This window comes from Drosophila montana, unplaced genomic scaffold (assembly GCF_035044405.1).
Source record: "Drosophila montana isolate Dmon_TW-CO22-7 unplaced genomic scaffold, ASM3504440v1 contig_1505_1, whole genome shotgun sequence".
NCBI classification, from domain to species: domain Eukaryota; kingdom Metazoa; phylum Arthropoda; class Insecta; order Diptera; family Drosophilidae; genus Drosophila; species Drosophila montana.
In genome coordinates this window covers 2,302,418-2,321,847 of record NW_026996452.1, presented here as the reverse complement: position 1 = coordinate 2,321,847, position 19,430 = coordinate 2,302,418, and the positions used below count along the sequence as shown (strand labels likewise).

The 19,430-nt window shown below is 38.9% G+C and overlaps 4 protein-coding genes and 1 long non-coding RNA gene across 6 annotated transcripts; 4 read left to right on the top strand and 1 right to left on the bottom strand.

The window, feature by feature from the left end:
- The first annotated feature begins 115 nt into the window (after window positions 1-115).
- On the top strand, window positions 116-2,930 carry LOC135432888 (sorbitol dehydrogenase-like). Its single transcript, XM_064688770.1, has 8 exons — window positions 116-242; window positions 305-338; window positions 450-919; window positions 986-1,204; window positions 1,267-1,388; window positions 1,456-2,284; window positions 2,343-2,630; window positions 2,702-2,930. The coding sequence occupies exons 1-6, from the start codon at window positions 189-191 to the stop codon at window positions 1,637-1,639; spliced, it is 1,083 nt and encodes a 360-aa protein (XP_064544840.1). The 5' UTR covers window positions 116-188; the 3' UTR covers window positions 1,640-2,284; window positions 2,343-2,630; window positions 2,702-2,930.
- A 3,849-nt stretch (window positions 2,931-6,779) lies between these two features.
- Window positions 6,780-8,368, top strand: LOC135432880 (sorbitol dehydrogenase-like). Its single transcript, XM_064688747.1, has 6 exons — window positions 6,780-6,921; window positions 6,986-7,019; window positions 7,090-7,559; window positions 7,618-7,836; window positions 7,900-8,021; window positions 8,089-8,368. The coding sequence occupies exons 1-6, from the start codon at window positions 6,868-6,870 to the stop codon at window positions 8,270-8,272; spliced, it is 1,083 nt and encodes a 360-aa protein (XP_064544817.1). The 5' UTR covers window positions 6,780-6,867; the 3' UTR covers window positions 8,273-8,368.
- Window positions 8,369-8,468: 100 nt separating this feature from the next.
- Window positions 8,469-13,316, top strand: LOC135432809 (AT-rich interactive domain-containing protein 4B-like). Of its 2 annotated transcripts, none has more exons than XM_064688641.1 (2): window positions 8,469-12,717; window positions 13,150-13,316. In XM_064688641.1, exons 1-2 carry the CDS (start codon window positions 8,469-8,471, stop codon window positions 13,227-13,229), a joined length of 4,329 nt encoding a protein of 1,442 aa, XP_064544711.1. In that variant the 3' UTR covers window positions 13,230-13,316. The 2 variants fall into 2 exon arrangements, with proteins under 2 accessions (XP_064544711.1, XP_064544718.1); XM_064688648.1 differs by having other exon boundaries at window positions 13,134-13,316.
- Window positions 13,317-13,586: 270 nt separating this feature from the next.
- Window positions 13,587-14,227, bottom strand: LOC135432885 (uncharacterized). The gene is made up of 3 exons (XR_010436976.1): window positions 14,087-14,227; window positions 13,939-14,011; window positions 13,587-13,849 (listed from the first exon to the last, which is right to left on the bottom strand). It is a non-coding gene; the product is annotated as an uncharacterized LOC135432885 (long non-coding RNA).
- Window positions 14,228-14,265: 38 nt separating this feature from the next.
- On the top strand, window positions 14,266-19,359 carry Mst84B (Male-specific transcript 84B). The gene is made up of 2 exons (XM_064688631.1): window positions 14,266-14,548; window positions 14,609-19,359. The coding sequence occupies exons 1-2, from the start codon at window positions 14,377-14,379 to the stop codon at window positions 19,012-19,014; spliced, it is 4,578 nt and encodes a 1,525-aa protein (XP_064544701.1). The 5' UTR covers window positions 14,266-14,376; the 3' UTR covers window positions 19,015-19,359.
- Window positions 19,360-19,430: the final 71 nt, after the last annotated feature.

Sequence of the window (19,430 nt, the reverse complement as noted above, 5' to 3'; positions counted from 1 at the left end):
TTCGCATGTATGCTTATATGTATACATATTCACATACATATGCGCATATTTATGGCTAAATATTTTGTCGCGTGTAGACACAAATTGTCCACGATATTGAACATTTAGTATCAATTTGGCGTTTAGAACGTGCGGACCTTCATCGCTCTCTAAAAAAAATTCGCATTAAATAAAACATTTAACCGAAAATGGCAAAAGATAACTTAACCGCTGTTTTACATGGCATTAACGACTTGCGATTGGTAAGAATAGAAAAACCCAATTACATTGTGAATTTCAATTGACTCTTTAATTTTATATGCAGGAGCAACGTCCTATACCTGAAATATCCGATGAGGGTAAGCTTAAAATCAAATAAGATAACATATCGACCCCCATCGACTTAAAAAGTAATCGATTTTTTCTATTTTTTCGATTTATCGATACTTTTTGAAATTTCCTATTCACAGAGGTTTTGGTGGCGATGGATAGCGTCGGTATTTGCGGCTCCGATGTGCATTATCTGACAAAGGGTCGGATCGGGCACTTTGTGGTCACGAAGCCCATGGTCATTGGCCATGAAAGTGCAGGCGTGGTGGCCAAAGTGGGTAGCAAGGTTAAGAACCTCGTTGTGGGCGATCGGATCGCCATTGAGCCGGGCGTGCCTTGCTATAAATGCGATCACTGCAAGCAGGGCAGCTATAATCTATGCCCTGATATGGCATTCTGTGCCACGCCACCCTACGACGGCAATCTGACCCGGTACTACAAGCATGCTGCGGACTTTTGTTTCAAGCTACCCGACCACGTCACGATGGAGGAAGCTGCCCTCTTAGAACCGCTGTCGGTGGGCGTGCATGCTTGCCGCCGTGCTGGCGTCGGGTTAGGCTCTAAGGTGCTTATCCTGGGCGCAGGACCCATTGGATTGGTTACTCTACTGGTATGTGACCACCATGAACTGATCAATTCTGTATTGTAAATCTATCAAAATGCTCTTTTTTTTTAGGTCGCGCAATCTTTGGGTGCTACGGAGATTTTGATCACGGATCTGGTGCAACAGCGTCTGGATGTTGCTAAAGAACTCGGCGCCACACACACCCTGCTGCTGAATCGCGATGATTCCGGAGAAGAAGTCGCGAATCGTGTGCGTCAGATAATGAGTGCGGAACCTGATAAGGCTATCGACTGTTGTGGAGCGGAAAGCAGCACTCGGCTCGCGATCTTTGTAATAGCTAAACTGCTAAACTTATTGATAGTTTATTTGATAATCTTTTTTAAATAACGTAGGCAACGCGATCTGGAGGTGTTGTTGTTATCGTGGGCATGGGACCGCCGGAAATGAAGCTTCCTCTGTTTAATGCCCTGGCTCGAGAGGTGGACATTCGCGGTGTGTTCCGATACTGTAACGAGTGAGTGGAAAACTCCATCAATTTTCCAGCTATTGGATGACCTATCTATTTAATTTTTCCTATTCAGCTATTCCGCTGCCCTGGCGCTGGTTGCCTCCGGTAGGGTGAATGTAAAGCGCCTTGTCACACATCATTTCGACATTACGGAGACCGCGAAGGCATTTGAAACAGCTCGGGATGGTCTGGACGGGGCCATCAAAGTTATGATTCATGTACAGCCGAGAAATACCAATAATTCTGTCGAATTTTAACTATACGTTGAAGCAATCCTTGTAAAATAATTCAAAAATTTTTAATGAAATGTTTTTGGACACAACATTAGTTTAGTGTAACAAATTTTATGTTTGAGAGCGTTTCGATTATTATCTAAATTAATAGTTACACATTTAAGCAGTTTTATCTGTAGATTTAAATGGCCAATAGAAATATTCAGAGATTATCGCGTAGCCTACAAGGCTTTTTACCCAGCAGGTGTCTGCGACATTTGCATAATGAAGGAGCTAGCCTCGATGATCTGATCAAGAAACGTATGCTAAAGCTATTGATGCCAAATGAAGCTTCGGCCACTTGCTGTATAATCCATGATACCAGTACATTCCTCGCGGACAAGACTCCAAGAGATGAAACAATCGATGCTCCACAGGAGAAGACCCCAAAATCCTTTATCCTTATGTGCCAAAAGTCAACCGTAAGAAACAGCAATTCAACGTTTAAAACGAGAGGACTTCTTTCAGTAAATGAAAATGATGTTATCTCAACTAATCGCTGCTACAGCAAAATTTCCAAGGATTACCGACGTTTGGCAAGTACAACAAAAAGCAAGCAATTATTGTACTTTATGTACTTCCAGTTTTGCATGCCGAGGCAAGTTCCTTTGCACAAACTAAAAGATAATGGTAAGTCCCTTGATTCCCTTATCTCCTTTGGTATTCACATGTGCAGAGGCCTTGTTAGAAATGAGCACTTGTGGTGTTTGTCGGACAGATCCTCACTGTCCGGAATTCGGCGGCATCGATCAGATTAAGGTGAAAAAAGTTATGACCATTGGCCAGGAATGTTCCGGAGTAATGGTTGATGTGGAACGCAAGGCTATAAATCCTTAATGGATATATTTTTAATAAGGTACCACCAACATCCGGTTAACATCTGCTATAAACTGCCCGATCATGTGACCATGGAAGAGGGTGCCAGTGGCCTGGTGCTTCAGGGTCCTTGTTCTGGGTGCATAACCAATTTCTACAGGTGAGTGTACAATGATAACTGAGCAGTTCTCGTACATATGAACATTTATTTATATGCCTCAATATTTCTAGAGCAACGACTTCAGGATGTGGCTAAGGAAGCTGAAGACCAAACGTGGTGCTAAAGAGAAGCCTCACAAGTCAAATGACGTTTGAAAGATCCCGTGATACTCTAGACGTTGCAATTAAAATTATAATCAATTGCAATCCAGGGACACCAATAATTTCTATATATTTCAGCCAAGTGCCTTCTGTTCAGTTTTTAATAAAATTTTAGGAGCAGACCTCTACTTAACAGTAATTGCTTTTGATGTCTATTATTAATATATTACAGGCTTTTTCGTTTTTTAAGTTAAGAAAATTCCAGAGAGTTGGGCATAAGGAATTTAGACAAGATTTTAATTAAGAAAATTAAGCTAATATTTCCGGCATTGCGGAACCAAGATGCTAATTAAAATAAAAATATATCGTTTGTTTCGGCTTATCTGAAGATAACTAGATAACTAAAACAAGATCAAGTTAAATATTTTGCATGTAAGAGGGGGCGATAAGAAATAAAAATGCATGTACGACTTTTAAAATAACAAAAAACAAATCTTCCTTATGCCACATCTCTTTGATATGTATGGGAAAGACAGTCTATATTCCAATCTTTCTAGAAATTTCAGAGCTTAAACATGAAGCACACAAAAGTGCTAGTGAGTTCTGTGAATAGATATATGCAAAAGTAGTATATTGTTTATTAATAATAATAAATAATAATAATATTAAAAATAATAATAATAATAATAATAATAATAATGGTAATAATAATTATAATAACAATATTAAAATAATAATAATAATAATAATAATAATAATAATAATAATAATAATAATAATAATAATAATAATAATAATAATAATAATAATAATAATAATAATAATAATAATAATAATTATAATTATAATTATAATAATGATAATGATAATGATAATGATAATGATAATGATAATGATAATGATAATGATAATGATAATGATAATGATAATGATAATGATAATGATAATGATAATGATAATGATAATGATAATGATAATGATAATGATAATGATAATGATAATGATAATGATAATGATAATGATAATGATAATGATAATGATAATGATAATGATAATGATAATGATAATGATAATGATAATGATAATGATAATAATAATGATAATAATAATAATGATAATAATAATAATAATAATAATAATAATAATAATAATAATAATAATAATAATAATAATAATAATAATAATAATAATAATAATAATATTGATAATAATAATAATAATAATAATAATAATAATATTGATAATAATATTGATAATAATAATAATAAATTATTAACTATATATTATAGTTGGGTGCATCAGGCTCTAATAGTTTTTGAGTTTTAACCCACTTTCAACTGGCGTAGGGTATAAAAAACAGACTCATTCGTTGGCAATAAATTATATAATATAATAAATGTTTATGGATGGATATGAGTCTAGAAATTTGCAATCCTTGGCATCTCAAGCTCATCATATTGGCATTATGGGGACCGCAAAGACCTTCAAAACAACCTGCCAATAATCCCATCAAATGTTAGCTAAAGCTTAAACCTTGTGTAATAAACATGTTTTATCATGCACTTAAATTTGTGCAACGTAATTCAAGCATTATTTTTATCTATTAACTGATAATAAATTGATAATGTGGGGATTATTATAGTCGCCTATAGAATAGATGAGCCCATTGGAAATATATAGTAGAAAAGTCAGCTGATTTGTAAAGGCCCATTACAATACAATTAACATGGCTTTCGTAATAATTCACTTGTATTTATATTATGCGTATATATACATAACTATTTTATTACATAAAACTTATAAAATATTATAATTTGATCATCAAGATGAGACAAATAGAAGGAGACATATCCGAACCTATCAGTCAAAAATTAAATTCTGCTTTGTATAACCTTTTGTCTTTTAAGATTAGTTGACCCAAGTCGCATTTCCTTTTTTTTGTTTGTATTTTATATTTTTTTATATAGTTTTTATTATATTTTTTACAGCCGCCGGGGCTGCCAACTATAAAGCCAACACAGATAAAATATTGTGTTAAAATGTACCTATATTTCTATTTAATAGCTGGTTTAAAGCTGTTTTCCTTTAAATACGCTAGACACAGCTGTAAAAAAGCTTAAACGGCAACACTGACAAGAATGCGGCGCTTGACTGGGCTAAAAATGTTGTCTCAATATTTAATAGTGTTAACGCATGCAGTATAAATTAAACGAGAAAGAAGGGCTATCTTCGGCACGCCGAACATTCAATACCCTTGCAGACCCAACCTTTTCATAATGCTCATAGTGCTTTGCCGGTATCTAAGAAACACAGGGAAAGTAGTTAATGCCGAGTATGGTTAAGATATCTTGAAAAACAAAAAGTTTTTCATACACCTTAATTTATGACCGATCGTTACAATGGGAGCTATATGATATAGTAGTTCGATGTAAATAAGATTTTCCATTTAAGTGTGGAACATGGTAAAACTTTTAAATGGCGAGTTTGGTCAAGATATGTATATTGATAAACAAAAAAGTTTTCTATACAACAACTTTATTTTCGACCGATCGTTTCTATCGCAGCTATATGATAGTTTTATGACGATAGCTTTAAAACTGAGAGACTAGTTCGCATAGAAACAGACAGGCGGACAGACGGACATGGCTATATCGAATCGGCTGTTGATACTGTTCAAGAATATATATACTTGATGGGATCGGGGATGTCTTCTTCTATGCGTTACACATTTCACGACAAAATTATAATACCCTCTGCAAGGGTTTAAAAACAAGGTGTGAAACACTTGTAATCTCCCATACCCCCATATGCACTTGCCAAGTTCAAACAAACATGTCAACACAAAAGCTGGGAAGTGCAAGCGAATTATAAACTAACAACAATGAAAAACGAGAAAGAAGTGCTATCTTCGGCACACCGAAGATTTAATACCCTTGCAGACCCAACCTTTTCAAAATGCTCATAGTGCTTTGCCCGTATCTAAGAAGCACAGGGAAAATAGTTAATGCCGAGTATGGTTAAGATATCTTGAAAAACAAAACAGGTTTCCATACAACAACTTAATTTTCGACCGATCGTTCCTATGGCAGCTATATTATATAGTTGCCCGATGTGAATAAGATTTTGCATAAGTGGAGGGAGCATAGTAAAACTAATAAATGCCGAGTTTGGTCAAGATATCTTGAAAAACAAAAAAATTCCATACAACAGCATAATTTTCGACTGATCGTTCCTATGGCAGCTATATGATATAGTTGTCCGATCTTAATAGAATTTTGCATATATATGGGGACCGTAGTAAAACTAATAAATATCGAGTTTGGTTAAGATATCTTGAAACACATAAAAATTTTCTATACAAAAACTTAATTTTCGACCGATCTTTCCTATGGCAGCTATATGATATAGTGGTCCGATCTTAATAGGATTTTGCATATATATGGGGAGCCTAGTAAAACTAATAAATACCGAGTTTGGTCAAGATATCTTGAAAAACATAAAAATGTTCCATACAAAAACTTAATTTTCGACCGATCGTTCCTATGGCAGCTATATGATATAGTTGCCCGATCTTAATAGGATTTTGCATATATATGGGGAGCGTAGTAAAACTAATAAATACAAAGTTTAGTCAAGATAACTTTATAAACAAAAATGTTTTTCATACAAGAACCTACTTTTCGACCGATCGTTCCTATGGCAGCTATATGATATAGTGGTCCGATCCATATGTTTTGACATATGAGCTGCGTGCAACAGAAAGAGGGAATTCTGCAAAGTTTCATAAAGATAGCTTTAAAACTGAGAGACTAGTTCGCATAGAAACAGACAGACGGACAGACGGACAGACGGACATGGCTATATCAACTCGGCTGTTGATACTGATCAAGAATATATATACTTTATGGGGTCGGAGATGTCTCCTTCTATGCGTTACACATTTCACGACAAAATTATAATACCCTCTGCAAGGGTATAATAAAATTATATAAAATTCGAAGCGAATTGCTGATAAACTCGACGAGCTGCGACAGTGGAAATACGTTGAATTAGTTATCAAATCGGCGTTCAAATCGTGCGGACTAATTTCCGTGAACTCATTCGATTATTATATTGGAAGGACAGGCAATTTAAAAATGACAAAGGATAACCTGACCGCCGTTTTGCATGGTATTGAGGACATGCGTTTGGTATGGCAAACATAAAAAAAATAAAATTCATTTCCTCTATTTGACTCTCTAATTCCATGCGCAGGAGCAACGTCCCATACCCGATATTTCCGCAGATGGTATGCTCAGCTCGTCCATTGAAAGCTATTATCATTTAATTTAATTGCATTTAAAATTTCCTATTCACAGAGGTTTTGGTGGCGATGGATAGCGTCGGTATTTGCGGCTCCGATGTGCATTATCTGACAAAGGGTCGGATCGGGCACTTTGTGGTCACGAAGCCCATGGTCATTGGCCATGAAAGTGCAGGCGTGGTGGCCAAAGTGGGCAGCAAGGTTAAGAATCTCGTTGTGGGCGATCGGATCGCCATTGAGCCGGGCGTGCCTTGCTATAAATGCGATCACTGCAAGCAGGGCAGCTATAATCTGTGTCCTGATATGGCATTCTGTGCCACGCCACCCTACGACGGCAATCTGACCCGGTACTACAAGCATGTTGCGGACTTTTGCTTCAAGCTACCCGACCACGTCACGATGGAGGAGGGTGCGTTGCTGGAACCGTTGTCGGTGGGCGTGCATGCCTGCAACCGAGCGGGCGTGGGCTTGGGCTCTAAGGTGCTCATCCTGGGCGCAGGACCAATTGGATTGGTTACTCTACTGGTAAGTTGATTGGCTGAAACTAACTAAATCGATCCATCTTACATTTCAAGTGTTCAAGGTCGCACAATCGATGGGTGCTACGAAGATTTTAATAACGGACTTGGTGCAACAACGTCTGGACATCGCCAAGGAACTGGGCGCCACCCATACTCTGCTGATGAAACCTGGTGACACCGCTGAAGATGTCGCGGATCGAGTGCATCAAGTAATGGGTGTTGAGCCCGATCAGTCCATTGACTGTTGCGGAGCGGAGAGCACCACACGTCTAGCAATCTTTGTAAGACCTTCACTGATAAGCCCTGATATTTTTCATAAATGCTCACAACCTTTGTTACGTCAGGCAACGCGATCCGGAGGTGTTGTTGTTATCGTCGGGATGGGCCCGTCAGAAATGAAGCTTCCTCTGTTCAATGCCCTGGCCCGGGAAGTGGACATTCGCGGCGTGTTCCGCTACTGTAACGAGTGAGTGGAAAACTCCATCAATTTTCCATCTGTTGGATGACCTATCTATTTAATTTTTGCTATTCAGCTATTCCGCTGCCCTGGCGCTGGTAGCCTCCGGTAGGGTGAATATAAAGCGCCTTGTCACACATCATTTCGACATTACGGAGACCGCGAAGGCATTTGAAACAGCTCGATTTGGCACAGGCGGCGCCATCAAGGTTATGATACATGTACAACCTAGGAATAGCAATAATCCTGTCAAATTTTAAGTATAGATTATAGTAAGCCCTGGATCATATTTCAGAAAAATGTAATACGTGGTGCGTTACAGAACAATAAATTTATTAGCTGGGTACAAAATTTAAGTTAATATTCTTAGAGTTTCAAAATTTCAACACGATTTTTATTCCCTTAGCTTCGGTGGTTCACCTTTGAACTAACAGAACAACAACAAAAATATACGATATGGCCAATTTATTGTATTGGCGGTTCTCGCGACCCCTATACACCTATTTGTCCATCAGGTACGCTGGCCATCGCCCATTGGCTCCGATGATCCGACACTTTCATGACGACGACTCCGTGCCCAAGGACACCAAGAAGCATATGCCGCGGCCGCGAGTAGCGAACAAGGATGAAACAATTTCCACTGAAAGCCGAAAACTCGTTGATTCCAAGCCCAAACAGAAGATGGCAACCGGAACTGTAGTCAAGCTATCCATCGAACAGGAAATAAAGGCACTGAGCAACGTTGTTGGCAGCAAGCAGAATAGCAAGGATACAATCAGTATTCAGAGCCACATTCGTTCGAATACAACGCCCAAATCGACGAACCCTAAAACTTCATCGAAATCCAGCCAAACGGTTGGGGATCAATCCAAAGACAAAGCTGACAAGCTTGAATCGAATGCGAGTGCCGTGGAAACTAGGGTTAGGGCATTTGTTGATTCAATTGAGAGAAAGAAAGCTTCCAATCCAAAACCTCTTCAGAGCCAGACAGATGCAGATAAAGACGCCTCAAAGACTACGGAAAAGCCAGTTAAATCCTCCCCAAGTCCCGTACAGTCAACAAGCAGCTCCAATAAAATCGGAGTGACCAAGCTAACAGATAAATCCTGCCAAGCTTCGCAGACCGAATCGCCACAAGTTCCAAATAAAGAGGCTACTTGGTCCTCATCCCAGTCGGAAGTCGGTAGCCCCAAACTATTTGACGGACAGCAAGAAACGTCTCAAACGAAGATGTCGCAAAAACGTTCAGAATCTGAAAGGAATTTAGCTGAGAAGAATGTGGGCAGATTATCTAAGATTGAGCCCCAAATGCCATGGGAGGGAATGTTTGGAGAGCATTTCAAGTCCAGAGCTAAAATCCCCGTCGAAGTTGAAACGAAGGCAGTTGGTTCTCATGAGGGAAAGCCTCAGTCGTTGGTCGTGGTTAACACTAAGCAAAATAGTCAAGATAAAAATAATTCAAATGATAAGTTATCTCAAGTCGAAGCGAAAGCAGAGACTGCGAAAACTAAAATCGAATCTGCAGGCGAAGCCAAAAGTATGTCCGATAGAAATATCCAGAAAAGTGTTGGCAAGACGAAACCAGAGCAAGATCAATATCTAGCCAAGGGCAATCCACCTAAAAAGGAAGCTCCGAGCAGCGAAATCACAAACAAAACGATACTGAATCCATGGAAAACGGAAACCTCCAGCAGCTATAAAATAGACAAATCGGAATCGAATCAAGCTCAAAAAGAAGATGACCCGAAAAGCAAAAGCGCCGACAAAACGGGAACTGTGGAAGGCAACTCGGCATCCAAATCTGCGGTTCCCCAAAAAGACAAGCCTAATAGCCCCTCCAAAATGGAGGACAAGTTTTTCAAGCCCCTTCATAGTCAGACAGCAATCAAAACTGCTGTAATTAAAGAGGACGATGCATTAAAGGACGTACTTAAGTGTTCGAATAAACATGAAGAATGGATTGCTAAAATTCTCGCACCTCCAAAAAGAGCTTATGAAGCCCCAAAGATCAAATCGAATACCAGCTATAAAATTGAGGATGACTTTGCTAAAGCTAAACCCCATCAGAACAAGTCGAACAACAAAACGGACGAAGCTTCACAGGACAAATCCAAAATCCAATCGGAAAACAAACCCACAGCAACTGAAACTGAGAAGGCCTCCAAAGATAGCCCTAGCAGTAAATTTAAAGCCGACGATGGATTTTCCCAAGCTAAACCCTGTCAGAAGCAGTCGGACAACAAATCTGCAGCAAACAAACCTGATGAAGCCTCAAAGACGAAATCTAAATTCGACGAGACATCGAAAAATAAATCCAATCCCACCTATAATGTTAAGGGCTGGCATTCTAAGCACTCGCAGAACCAGTTGATCAAGAAATCCGCTGCAATTAAACCTGATGAAGCCTCAAAAGTCAAATCCAAGAGCTTCAACAAAGATGGAGGCAGGTTTCACAAATCCAAGCCCTCCCAGAGTCTGTCTGAGAATAAACCCTCGGCAGACAAATCGGATAAGACCCCCAAGAACAAATCGAATAGTATTTATAAAGTCACAGATTTGTCTTCCAAAGTAGCTCAGAACCCGTCAACCAACAAAGTGGATGAGGCCTCCTCCATTAAGGACCTCTCTAGCCCTAAAAAACCCGGCAACGATTTGCTGGAGTCGTTCAGTGCCGTTAGATCTTCGTCGATTTCCGATAGAAAATTCTCGGTTGACCCGATCAAGGCTGAAAAACCCGAGTTGGTCTCAGCGGATACTGTGGCGGAAAAAGCCTCAAAGACTCGATCAAAGTCGGCCTTAATTCAAGATAATCAAAAGCCCGCATCCTATGACAGGAAAGCAGAAATTCAGCAGGCTGGGAGGCCGCAGGATGGACTGAAATCTGTGAAATCTGCGCCGGAAACGACGTCAACTGCGTTTGGTTCTGGTCAAAAGGGGAATAAGGGCACGATTGCTTCGCTGTTGGAAGCTGTTCGCAAACTGCCAATTAGGCAAGAAAAGGCGGGCAAAAGCCGTCAAGAAGAGGTCCTAGCTAGACTAAAGGAAAAGATTAAGGATGAGGAAAAAAAAGCGGAGATCCTTGAAATACTGGCTGAAGAGCTGCGCTCCAGACGTGAAGCCGCCACCAACCCAAACATAGATAATAAAATGAATCCAACGCAAAGTGGAGATGCGCCTTCTACAACCTCTAAGAATCAGCCTGGCTCCGATCGTGAGGCTACGGCGGCTATTGCAGCAGCAATTGTTAAGAGTTTAACGGAGAGTTCTGCAACCTCCGAGGCGAGTGATACGATTGTGGATAAGAGTATGCCAATAGTATCGCTTCAGGAGCTTGGGTCTTCTTGTCATTTAACGTCCTCATCGTTGGGCAATTCGAATGAAGGCAAGACATCTTACGGCAAAGCCGAGTTCCTTGGCACTGACCAGATTGGTGCCAAGTGTGTGACGAATGTAGACAAGGTAGGGCCCGATTCGAAGAAAATCGTTAGAAAATCCCGCACCGATCCTATTTTTGATAAAGTTAAGGATGATAAAAATTCTAATGTGAAAGGCAAGACGTTGACTAAAAAGACAAATAAAATCAAGGCCGTAGATATGACACCCGGTCACCTTTACAATTCCACAACCGAGGGTGAGAATCACGACTTCTCAAAAAAGATGAATGCGGAAGACGATGATGAAACGTTAAGACTTAAGGCCGAACAATTTTTAAAGGAAAGCGAAGCAAGACATATTCTAGAGAAAACTAAGCATATAAATATCGAAAAACTAGATGTCGATAAGCTAGGTTTCGATAAACTAGGTGTCGATAAACTAGATGTCGATAAGCGAGATGTCGATAAGCGAGATATCGCTAAATTAGATGCCGCTAAATTAGATGTCGATAAGCGAGATGTCGCTAAACTGGATGTCGATAAGCGAGATGCCGCTATATTAGATGCCGCTAAATTAGATGCCGCTAAGCCAGATCTCGCTAATTTAGATGTCAATGAACTAGATGTCTCTGGCCAACAAACACCAAAGCCAAAGTTGACGATCTCCCAATATCTCTATGAAATGTTTATGGGCAAACGGAAAAACAATAATGAAAGCGGTCGCAGAAACATCACCACCTACTCCGCGGTTCATAGCCGAAACTCATGGCTAGATAATCGTAGCAAAAAATCTTTAAGACCAACTGTTAGTAAAAAGACAGAAGAAACTTTTATTTCGCCGGATCTGGCAAAACGGCAGCTAGGTAAAGAAGCCATACTTAAGGAGCGAAGAAGTAAATCCCATGAGTATAGAGATGGTGAAAATGACAAGGACTCACGTCAGCGTTTCGATGACGTGTCTTGTTCAAGGCAGCTGATCCTGCCCCACTCAGTCTGCATGCCTGGCATATCAGACCAGAAACAGACACTGGACCCAACCCTAAATGATTGTGTCATTTTAAGTGCGCCAATAACAAAATCAGTGGAGAATTTGGTTAATTTTACCGATGACACAAATAGTACAAAAATTCTTGGTGGCACTCCGTACAAATGCGTGGACAAAAGCCTGCGAGCAAAGCTCAAAAACAAAAAGGATGAAAGCGAAATTGTGATCAAAGGTGGATCCAAAAAATGCTCGGAGAAATTGAAAGAAGAGAATGAAACCGACGACGACGGGGAATGTGGCAAGCGGAGCTTCAGCGCATTGGCTCGACAATTATTTCAAAACTTAGGTAATTATATATTAATATAACAAATCTGATTTTGCCTGTCATATAAAATGGTAGATGGCAATTAGCGCCACCTGGTGGTTCCTAGCAAAAACATATGAACAAATCTGTTTTTGCCTGTCATATAAAATGATAGGTCGTTATTAGCGCCACCTGGTGGTTGCCAGCAGAATCATATAAACCAATCTGTTTTTGCCTGTCATGTAAAATGATAGAGATCGTTATTAGCGCCAGCTGGTGGCTCGCAGCAAAACAGATTATCAGATTAAAAACCAATTTATTAGGCATTCAATGTCACATTGAGGAGAATGACAGCAATTTGATGTATATTATATACTTGTTGTAGTTGATAATACGCTATAAATAGGCCTTGGGTTATTTGTAAGTCAATAACAATTTACTAACTTATTTGGTCACAGTATTATTTATTTCCAGAACCGAAAGGAAACACTAAGATAACGAATTTAAAACTGCTCAACAATTGGAATCAGGCCTGGAAGAGTTCAATACGCTAAGCAATACATAACTTTGTGGGACAAATTTCACGTTTATCAAATTTTAGATATTTGTGAAGAAAAATAAAAAGTATAAAGTTAAATCCATTTAATTTCGCTTTTAAGTACATTCTCTCTCGCTTTGCCTATGGGGGGCATAATGTTCACCCCGAATATTACTCACGGCTAATTGTGCAGATAACTGAGAATTCATAGTGGAATTTTTCGAACGGAATGCTTGATTTGCTAAGGTCGTGCCCGCTTGACGTCAAGAATCCGAGTATAGATTGCTTCAACACATATTTAAATATAGAAAACAAAAAAAAGAGATTTTATTATAGCTTACAATCACTATCAGTAAAATAATATTTAGTGAGAGAGGCTTTGGGAGCTGAGAGGGAGAAAGGAAAAGAGGTTGCAAAAGTAGGGAAACCCTTTCAGTATTGAAAAAATTGGTATTAGCTGGATATATGTATGTTTCCTGTGGTGCCCAAGTCAATACTCTTGAAACTTATCGATCGGAAGTCCAATTCGGATTCAGCACTTGTCCAGCTGAGACGTAGTTGATAATAGAACCAATCCGGAAAGACTCCAAAACGAGCTAATACCCTAAATAATAGTGTCTATAGAGAGCGGCTAATCTGGAAATGAGAAACAAAAATGTATCCATATAATCATAATGAAAAACTTGCATCAGTAATAAAAACCGCGCTTCGCAACACTATCTTGCCTTCTTTCATTCAGAGCTGCTCTTGATCAACGGCTTCTAATTGGAGTAAATAGTTCATAGAGATGAGAGCTGTCTAGTGATTAATCCAATTGGGGGAATTAGAATACGTTGGTATTAGATGAATGCTCGCTTCTGGAGTTTTGTTTACCTTTCGATTCCCAAGGAATAAATAAATTGTTAAAAAAAAGATAGTACAGCTCGAAAATGATGTCTTTTCGGGACAATTTGGAGTAATATAATATGTTAACGTTAGTTGCTCGATACAATTTTGGATACGTACGGCAAGCTGGGCAATGTTTGTCAATTCAAAATTGTCATCCAAAAGTTGATCTTCTGTTGTGCAGAGAACATTTTCAGTTTGATTTTTTTCTGGGCCAGACCTTAAAATTTTTCGTAAAAAACAAATTTCGTTAGTAAATTTAATAGCACGGCGCGAATATGTTTACACGAGGTGCGTGCATAAGGGCCTGCAATTCGTGCATGCAGCCCGTGATTACGTTAAACTTTAGTTCCTTACTATATAATGGCCTGGCGCCAATTATCGAAAACTGGCAAATGACAACGCGTAATATGTCAATAGGCCAGAATAACGACAGGAAAAAGAAGCCCTGTAAGTATTTTGAATAAATTGTGCAATTCAATTAAAGTTCATTCGGATGTACCAACACAGACGCACATTCTGCGAAAATGAAAATCAGCATTCGCCGACACAATAAGATATCGTCAGACGAGAATCGGCTAAGTCCCAATCAGAAAAATAAGCTGAAAACGCAATGCAAGATATTGGCTAGGAAATTTAAGCTTGCCTGCCAGCGCTTGGTGGTCCAAGAGTTTGGCGGCGACAATTTAAAAGAGGGCGATAAAAGGCAAATTTCACAAACATGCCAGGAATTAGCTGAACAGGAAAAGTGTCAACTGCTTGAAGAGCTCGAACAGCTGAGATCTCAATGCGAAAAACTGGGCAAACAGGAGCACCCGAACAAACTGGCCGAGCTAGAAAAACTGAACAATGAAGCAACCGCACTCGGTGAGCTATGCACAGATTTATATCAGCAGCAGGAGAGCTATAAATTGGCGGACGAGGAGCTTAAGCAGCTGGAAGACGAACAGCTTCAGGAACCAAAGAAATGTAAAATACGAAAGGTGGATAAAGCGGCGATGTTGGAAAAGCACAAAAAGCAGCAACAGAAGCTGAAAAAACTATCCAAGGAAATGGCCCAGAAAGAAATGTGTGCTAAGCTGGAAAAACAAAAGCAATCGAAAAAATCGGCCGAAGAGGAGAAAGCCAAGCCAGAGAAAGGCAAAAGTAATTCAAAGCAGAAAAGCAATCCAAAAGCTAATAAAAAAGAGCAGCTTGAAGAAAATGGTAAGAATGTTGCCAAGAAGAACGAACAGAAGGAAGAGCCAAGTCAGGCGCCGGCCGAAAAAGAAAATTGCGACGAATCAGCCAAGTTAAACCAGTTGAGGATGGAGAAAGAACAGTTCGAAAGGCAGTGTAAGATATTAGAAAAGCTTGAAGAGCTCAAGGAACAGTGCAGAGTATTGGCAGAAAAGGCGAAAGGTAACGACGAAAATGAGAAAACTGCCGAAGACGCAGAAAATACTGAGAACCAAAGCACGGCTGACGGAGAAGACAAGAAATGCAAGGAAATGGCCGAAAAAGAAAAATGTGCTAAATTAGCTAAGCAGGAAAAAGAAAAAGGTCAGGCGAGTAAATGTAAAGAAATGTCCGAAAAAGCAAATTGTGCTAAATTAGCTAAGCAAGAAAAAGAAAATAAAGAAAAGGAAGCTCAGGCGAATAAATGCAAAGAAATGGCCGAAAAAGAAAAATGCGCTAAATCAGCTAAGAAAGAAACAGGAAAGGAAAAGGAAGGCCAGGCGAATAAATGCAAAGAAATGGCCGAAAAAGAACAATGCGCTAAATTAGCTAAGCAAGAAAAAGAAAATAAAGAAAAAGGTCAGGCGGGTAAATGCAAAGAAATGTCCGAAAAAGCAAATTGTGCTAAATTAGCTCAGCTTGAAAAAGAAAAGAAGGAAAAGGAAGCTCAGGCGAATAAATGCAAGGAAATGGCCGAAAAAGAAAAATGCGCTAAATCAGCTAAGCTTGAAAAAGAAAAGAAAGAAAAGGAAGCTAAGGAAGCTGCGGCGAAAAAATGCAAGGAAATGGCCGAAAAAGAAAAATGTGCTAAATTAGCTCAGCTTGAAAAAGAAAAGAAAGAAAAGGAAGCTAAGGAAGCTGAGGCGAATAAATGCAAGGAAATGGCCGAAAAAGCAAAATGCGCTAAGCTTGAAAAAGAAAAGAAAGAAAAGGAAGCTAAGGAAGCTGAGGCGAAAGAATGCAAGGAAATGGCCGAAAAAGAAAAATGTGCTAAATTAGCTCAGCTTGAAAAAGAAAAGAAAGAAAAGGAAGCTAAGGAAGCTGAGGCGAATAAATGCAAGGAAATGGCCGAAAAAGCAAAATGCGCTAAGCTTGAAAAAGAAAAGAAAGAAAAGGAAGCTAAGGAAGCTGAGGCGAAAAAATGCAAGGAAATGGCCGAAAAAGAAAAATGTGCTAAATTAGCTAAGCTTGAAAAAGAAAAGAAAGAAAAGGAAGCTAAGGAAGCTGAGGCGAAAAAATGCAAGGAAATGGCCGAAAAAGAAAAATGTGCTAAATTAGCTAAGCTTGAAAAAGAAAAGAAAGAAAAGGAAGCTAAGGAAGCTGAGGCGAAAAAATGCAAGGAAATGGCCGAAAAAGAAAAATGTGCTAAATTAGCTAAGCTTGAAAAAGAAAAGAAAGAAAAGGAAGCTAAGGAAGCTGAGGCGAAAAAATGCAAGGAAATGGCCGAAAAAGAAAAATGTGCTAAATTAGCTAAGCTTGAAAAAGAAAAGAAAGAAAAGGAAGCTAAGGAAGCTGAGGCGAATAAATGCAAGGAAATGGCCGAAAAAGAAAAATGCGCTAAATCAGCTAAAAAAGAAAAATCAGGAAAAGAAAGCCAGAAAAAACCCGCCGAAAAAGAACAGAGCGATGATGAGGCTAAATTGACGATGGAGAAAGACGAGTTTAAAAAGCAATGTCAGATAATGGAAAAGCTTGAAGAACTGAAGATTCAGTGCCAAAAATTGATTGATAAGCCGAAAAATTCGCCAACGAATAACAAAAGCTGTTTAAGCCAAGAGGATCTTAGAAAGCGGTGCATGGAAATTTCTTTAAAATTAAAATGCGATAAGTTAGATGAGCAAGAAAATGAAAACAAGGAAAACGAAGGCCAGGCGAATAAATGCAAGGAAATGGCCGCAAAGGAAAAATGCGCTAAATTAGCTAACCAAGAAAAAGAAAAGAAGGAAAAAGAACAGCTAGCTAAAATGTGCAAAGCTTTTGCTCAAGAGGAACAGTCCGATGCTAAAAAACAAAGCATGGTAATGGCAAAACTTGAAGAACTGAAAGAACATTGCAAGAAAATGTCTGAAAAAGAAAAATGCGCTAAATTAGCTAAGCTTGAAAAAGAAAAGAAAGAGAAGGAAGCTAAGGAAGCCGAGGCGAAAAAATGCAAGGAAATGGCCGAAAAAGAAAAATGTGCTAAATTAGCTCAGCTTGAAAAAGAAAAGAAAGAAAAGGAAGCTAAGGAAGCCGAGGCGAAAAAATGCAAGGAAATGGCCGAAAAAGAAAAATGTGCTAAATTAGCTAAGCTTGAACAAGAAAAGAAAGAAAAGGAAGCTCAGGAAGCTGAGGCGAAAAAATGCAAGGAAATGGCCGAAAAAGAAAAATGCGCTAAATTAGCTAAGCTTGAACAAGAAAAGAAAGAGAAGGAAGCTAAGGAAGCTGAGGCGAAAAAATGCAAGGAAATGGCCGAAAAAGAAAAATGTGCTAAATTAGCTAAGCTTGAACAAGAAAAGAAAGAAAAGGAAGCTCAGGAAGCTGAGGCGAAAAAATGCAAGGAAATGGCCGAAAAAGAAAAATGCGCTAAATTAGCTAAGCTTGAACAAGAAAAGAAAGAGAAGGAAGCTAAGGAAGCTGAGGCGAAAAAATGCAAGGAAATGGCCGAAAAAGAAAAATGTGCTAAATTAGCTAAGCTTGAACAAGAAAAGAAAGAGAAAGAAGCTAAGGAAGCTGAGGCGAAAAAATGCAAAGAAATGGCCGAAAAAGAAAAATGTGCTAGATTAGCCAAGCTTGAAAAAGAAAAGAAAGAAAAGGAAGCTCAGGAAGCTGAGGCGAAAAAATGCAAGGAAATGGCCGAAAAAGCAAAATGCGCTAAGCTTGAAAAAGAAAAGAAAGAAAAGGAAGCTAAGGAAGCTGAGGCGAAAAAATGCAAGGAAATGGCCGAAAAAGAAAAATGTGCTAAATCAGCTAAGCTTGAAAAAGAAAAGAAAGAAAAGGAAGCTGAGGCGAAAAAATGCAAGGAAATGGCCGAAAAAGAAAAATGTGCTAAATCAGCTAAGCTTGAAAAAGAAAAGAAAGAAAAGGAAGCTGAGGCGAATCAATGCAAAGAAATGGCCGAAAAGGAACAATGTGCTAAATTAGCTAAGCTTGAAAAAGAAAAGAAAGAAAAGGAGGGTCAGGCGAATAAATGCAAGGAAATGGCCCAAAAGGAACAGTGTGAAAAGTTAACTAAACTTGAAAAAGAAAAGAAAGAAAAGGATGCTCAGGCGAATAAATGCAAGGAAATGTCCGAAAAAGAACAATGCGCTAAAATGGCTAAGAAAGATGAGCAAAACAATGAAAACGAGCTGAAGAAGAAATGCAAAGAAAATGCGCAGAAAGCCGAATGCGAAAAAATGGCCTTGCAGGAAAAGTTGAAAAAGGAACATATGGCCTTTAAAGAAAAGTGCGCAAAAATGGCTAATTTTAAAAAGCTAAGGGAAATGTGTCTGAGGTTGGCCGAGGAAAAGAAGTGTAAGGAAGAGAAGGCGAATAGTGAAGCTCCAAAGGAAGCTTCGACTAAAAGTTCTGATAATGTAAAGTCACAACAGCAGGATGTTTGGGAAGAGAAACAAAGTAAAAACGGCACTGAGCGCCGAGCCGATCGAAAAGCAGCAGGTGCAAAATTAAGAGAAGAATGCGAAAGATTGGCCAATCAGACTCCAGAAGATTCCGGATAACAAGTGTTCAGTCTTAAAGACCTATATGAGCAGAAATCGTGTAGTATATACAGACTAAACATTCCCCATTTATAAAAGTAGAAATATTTTTTATTTAGGCCCTATAAATTTATTCCTACGTTTTGGAAATGTGTTGACGAGCTACCGGAGAAGAATCATGCACATAATTTACCCCAAATTTCGGTAACATACGCAAACGCACATTTATACAAATAATTGCTCATAAAAACAAATGATTCAAGCTGCTCCACTCTGCACTACGCAACAAAACAACCGATTTTTGTTTTTATCATCCGATTGTTACCAACTTTTTGGACAAATATATATTTATATGACAAGTACAAATATCCATTCAACCGTCCCTTTTTACTCGATATTTTCAGGTATTTCATGCTATCAAAGGTGTCATTGAGTAT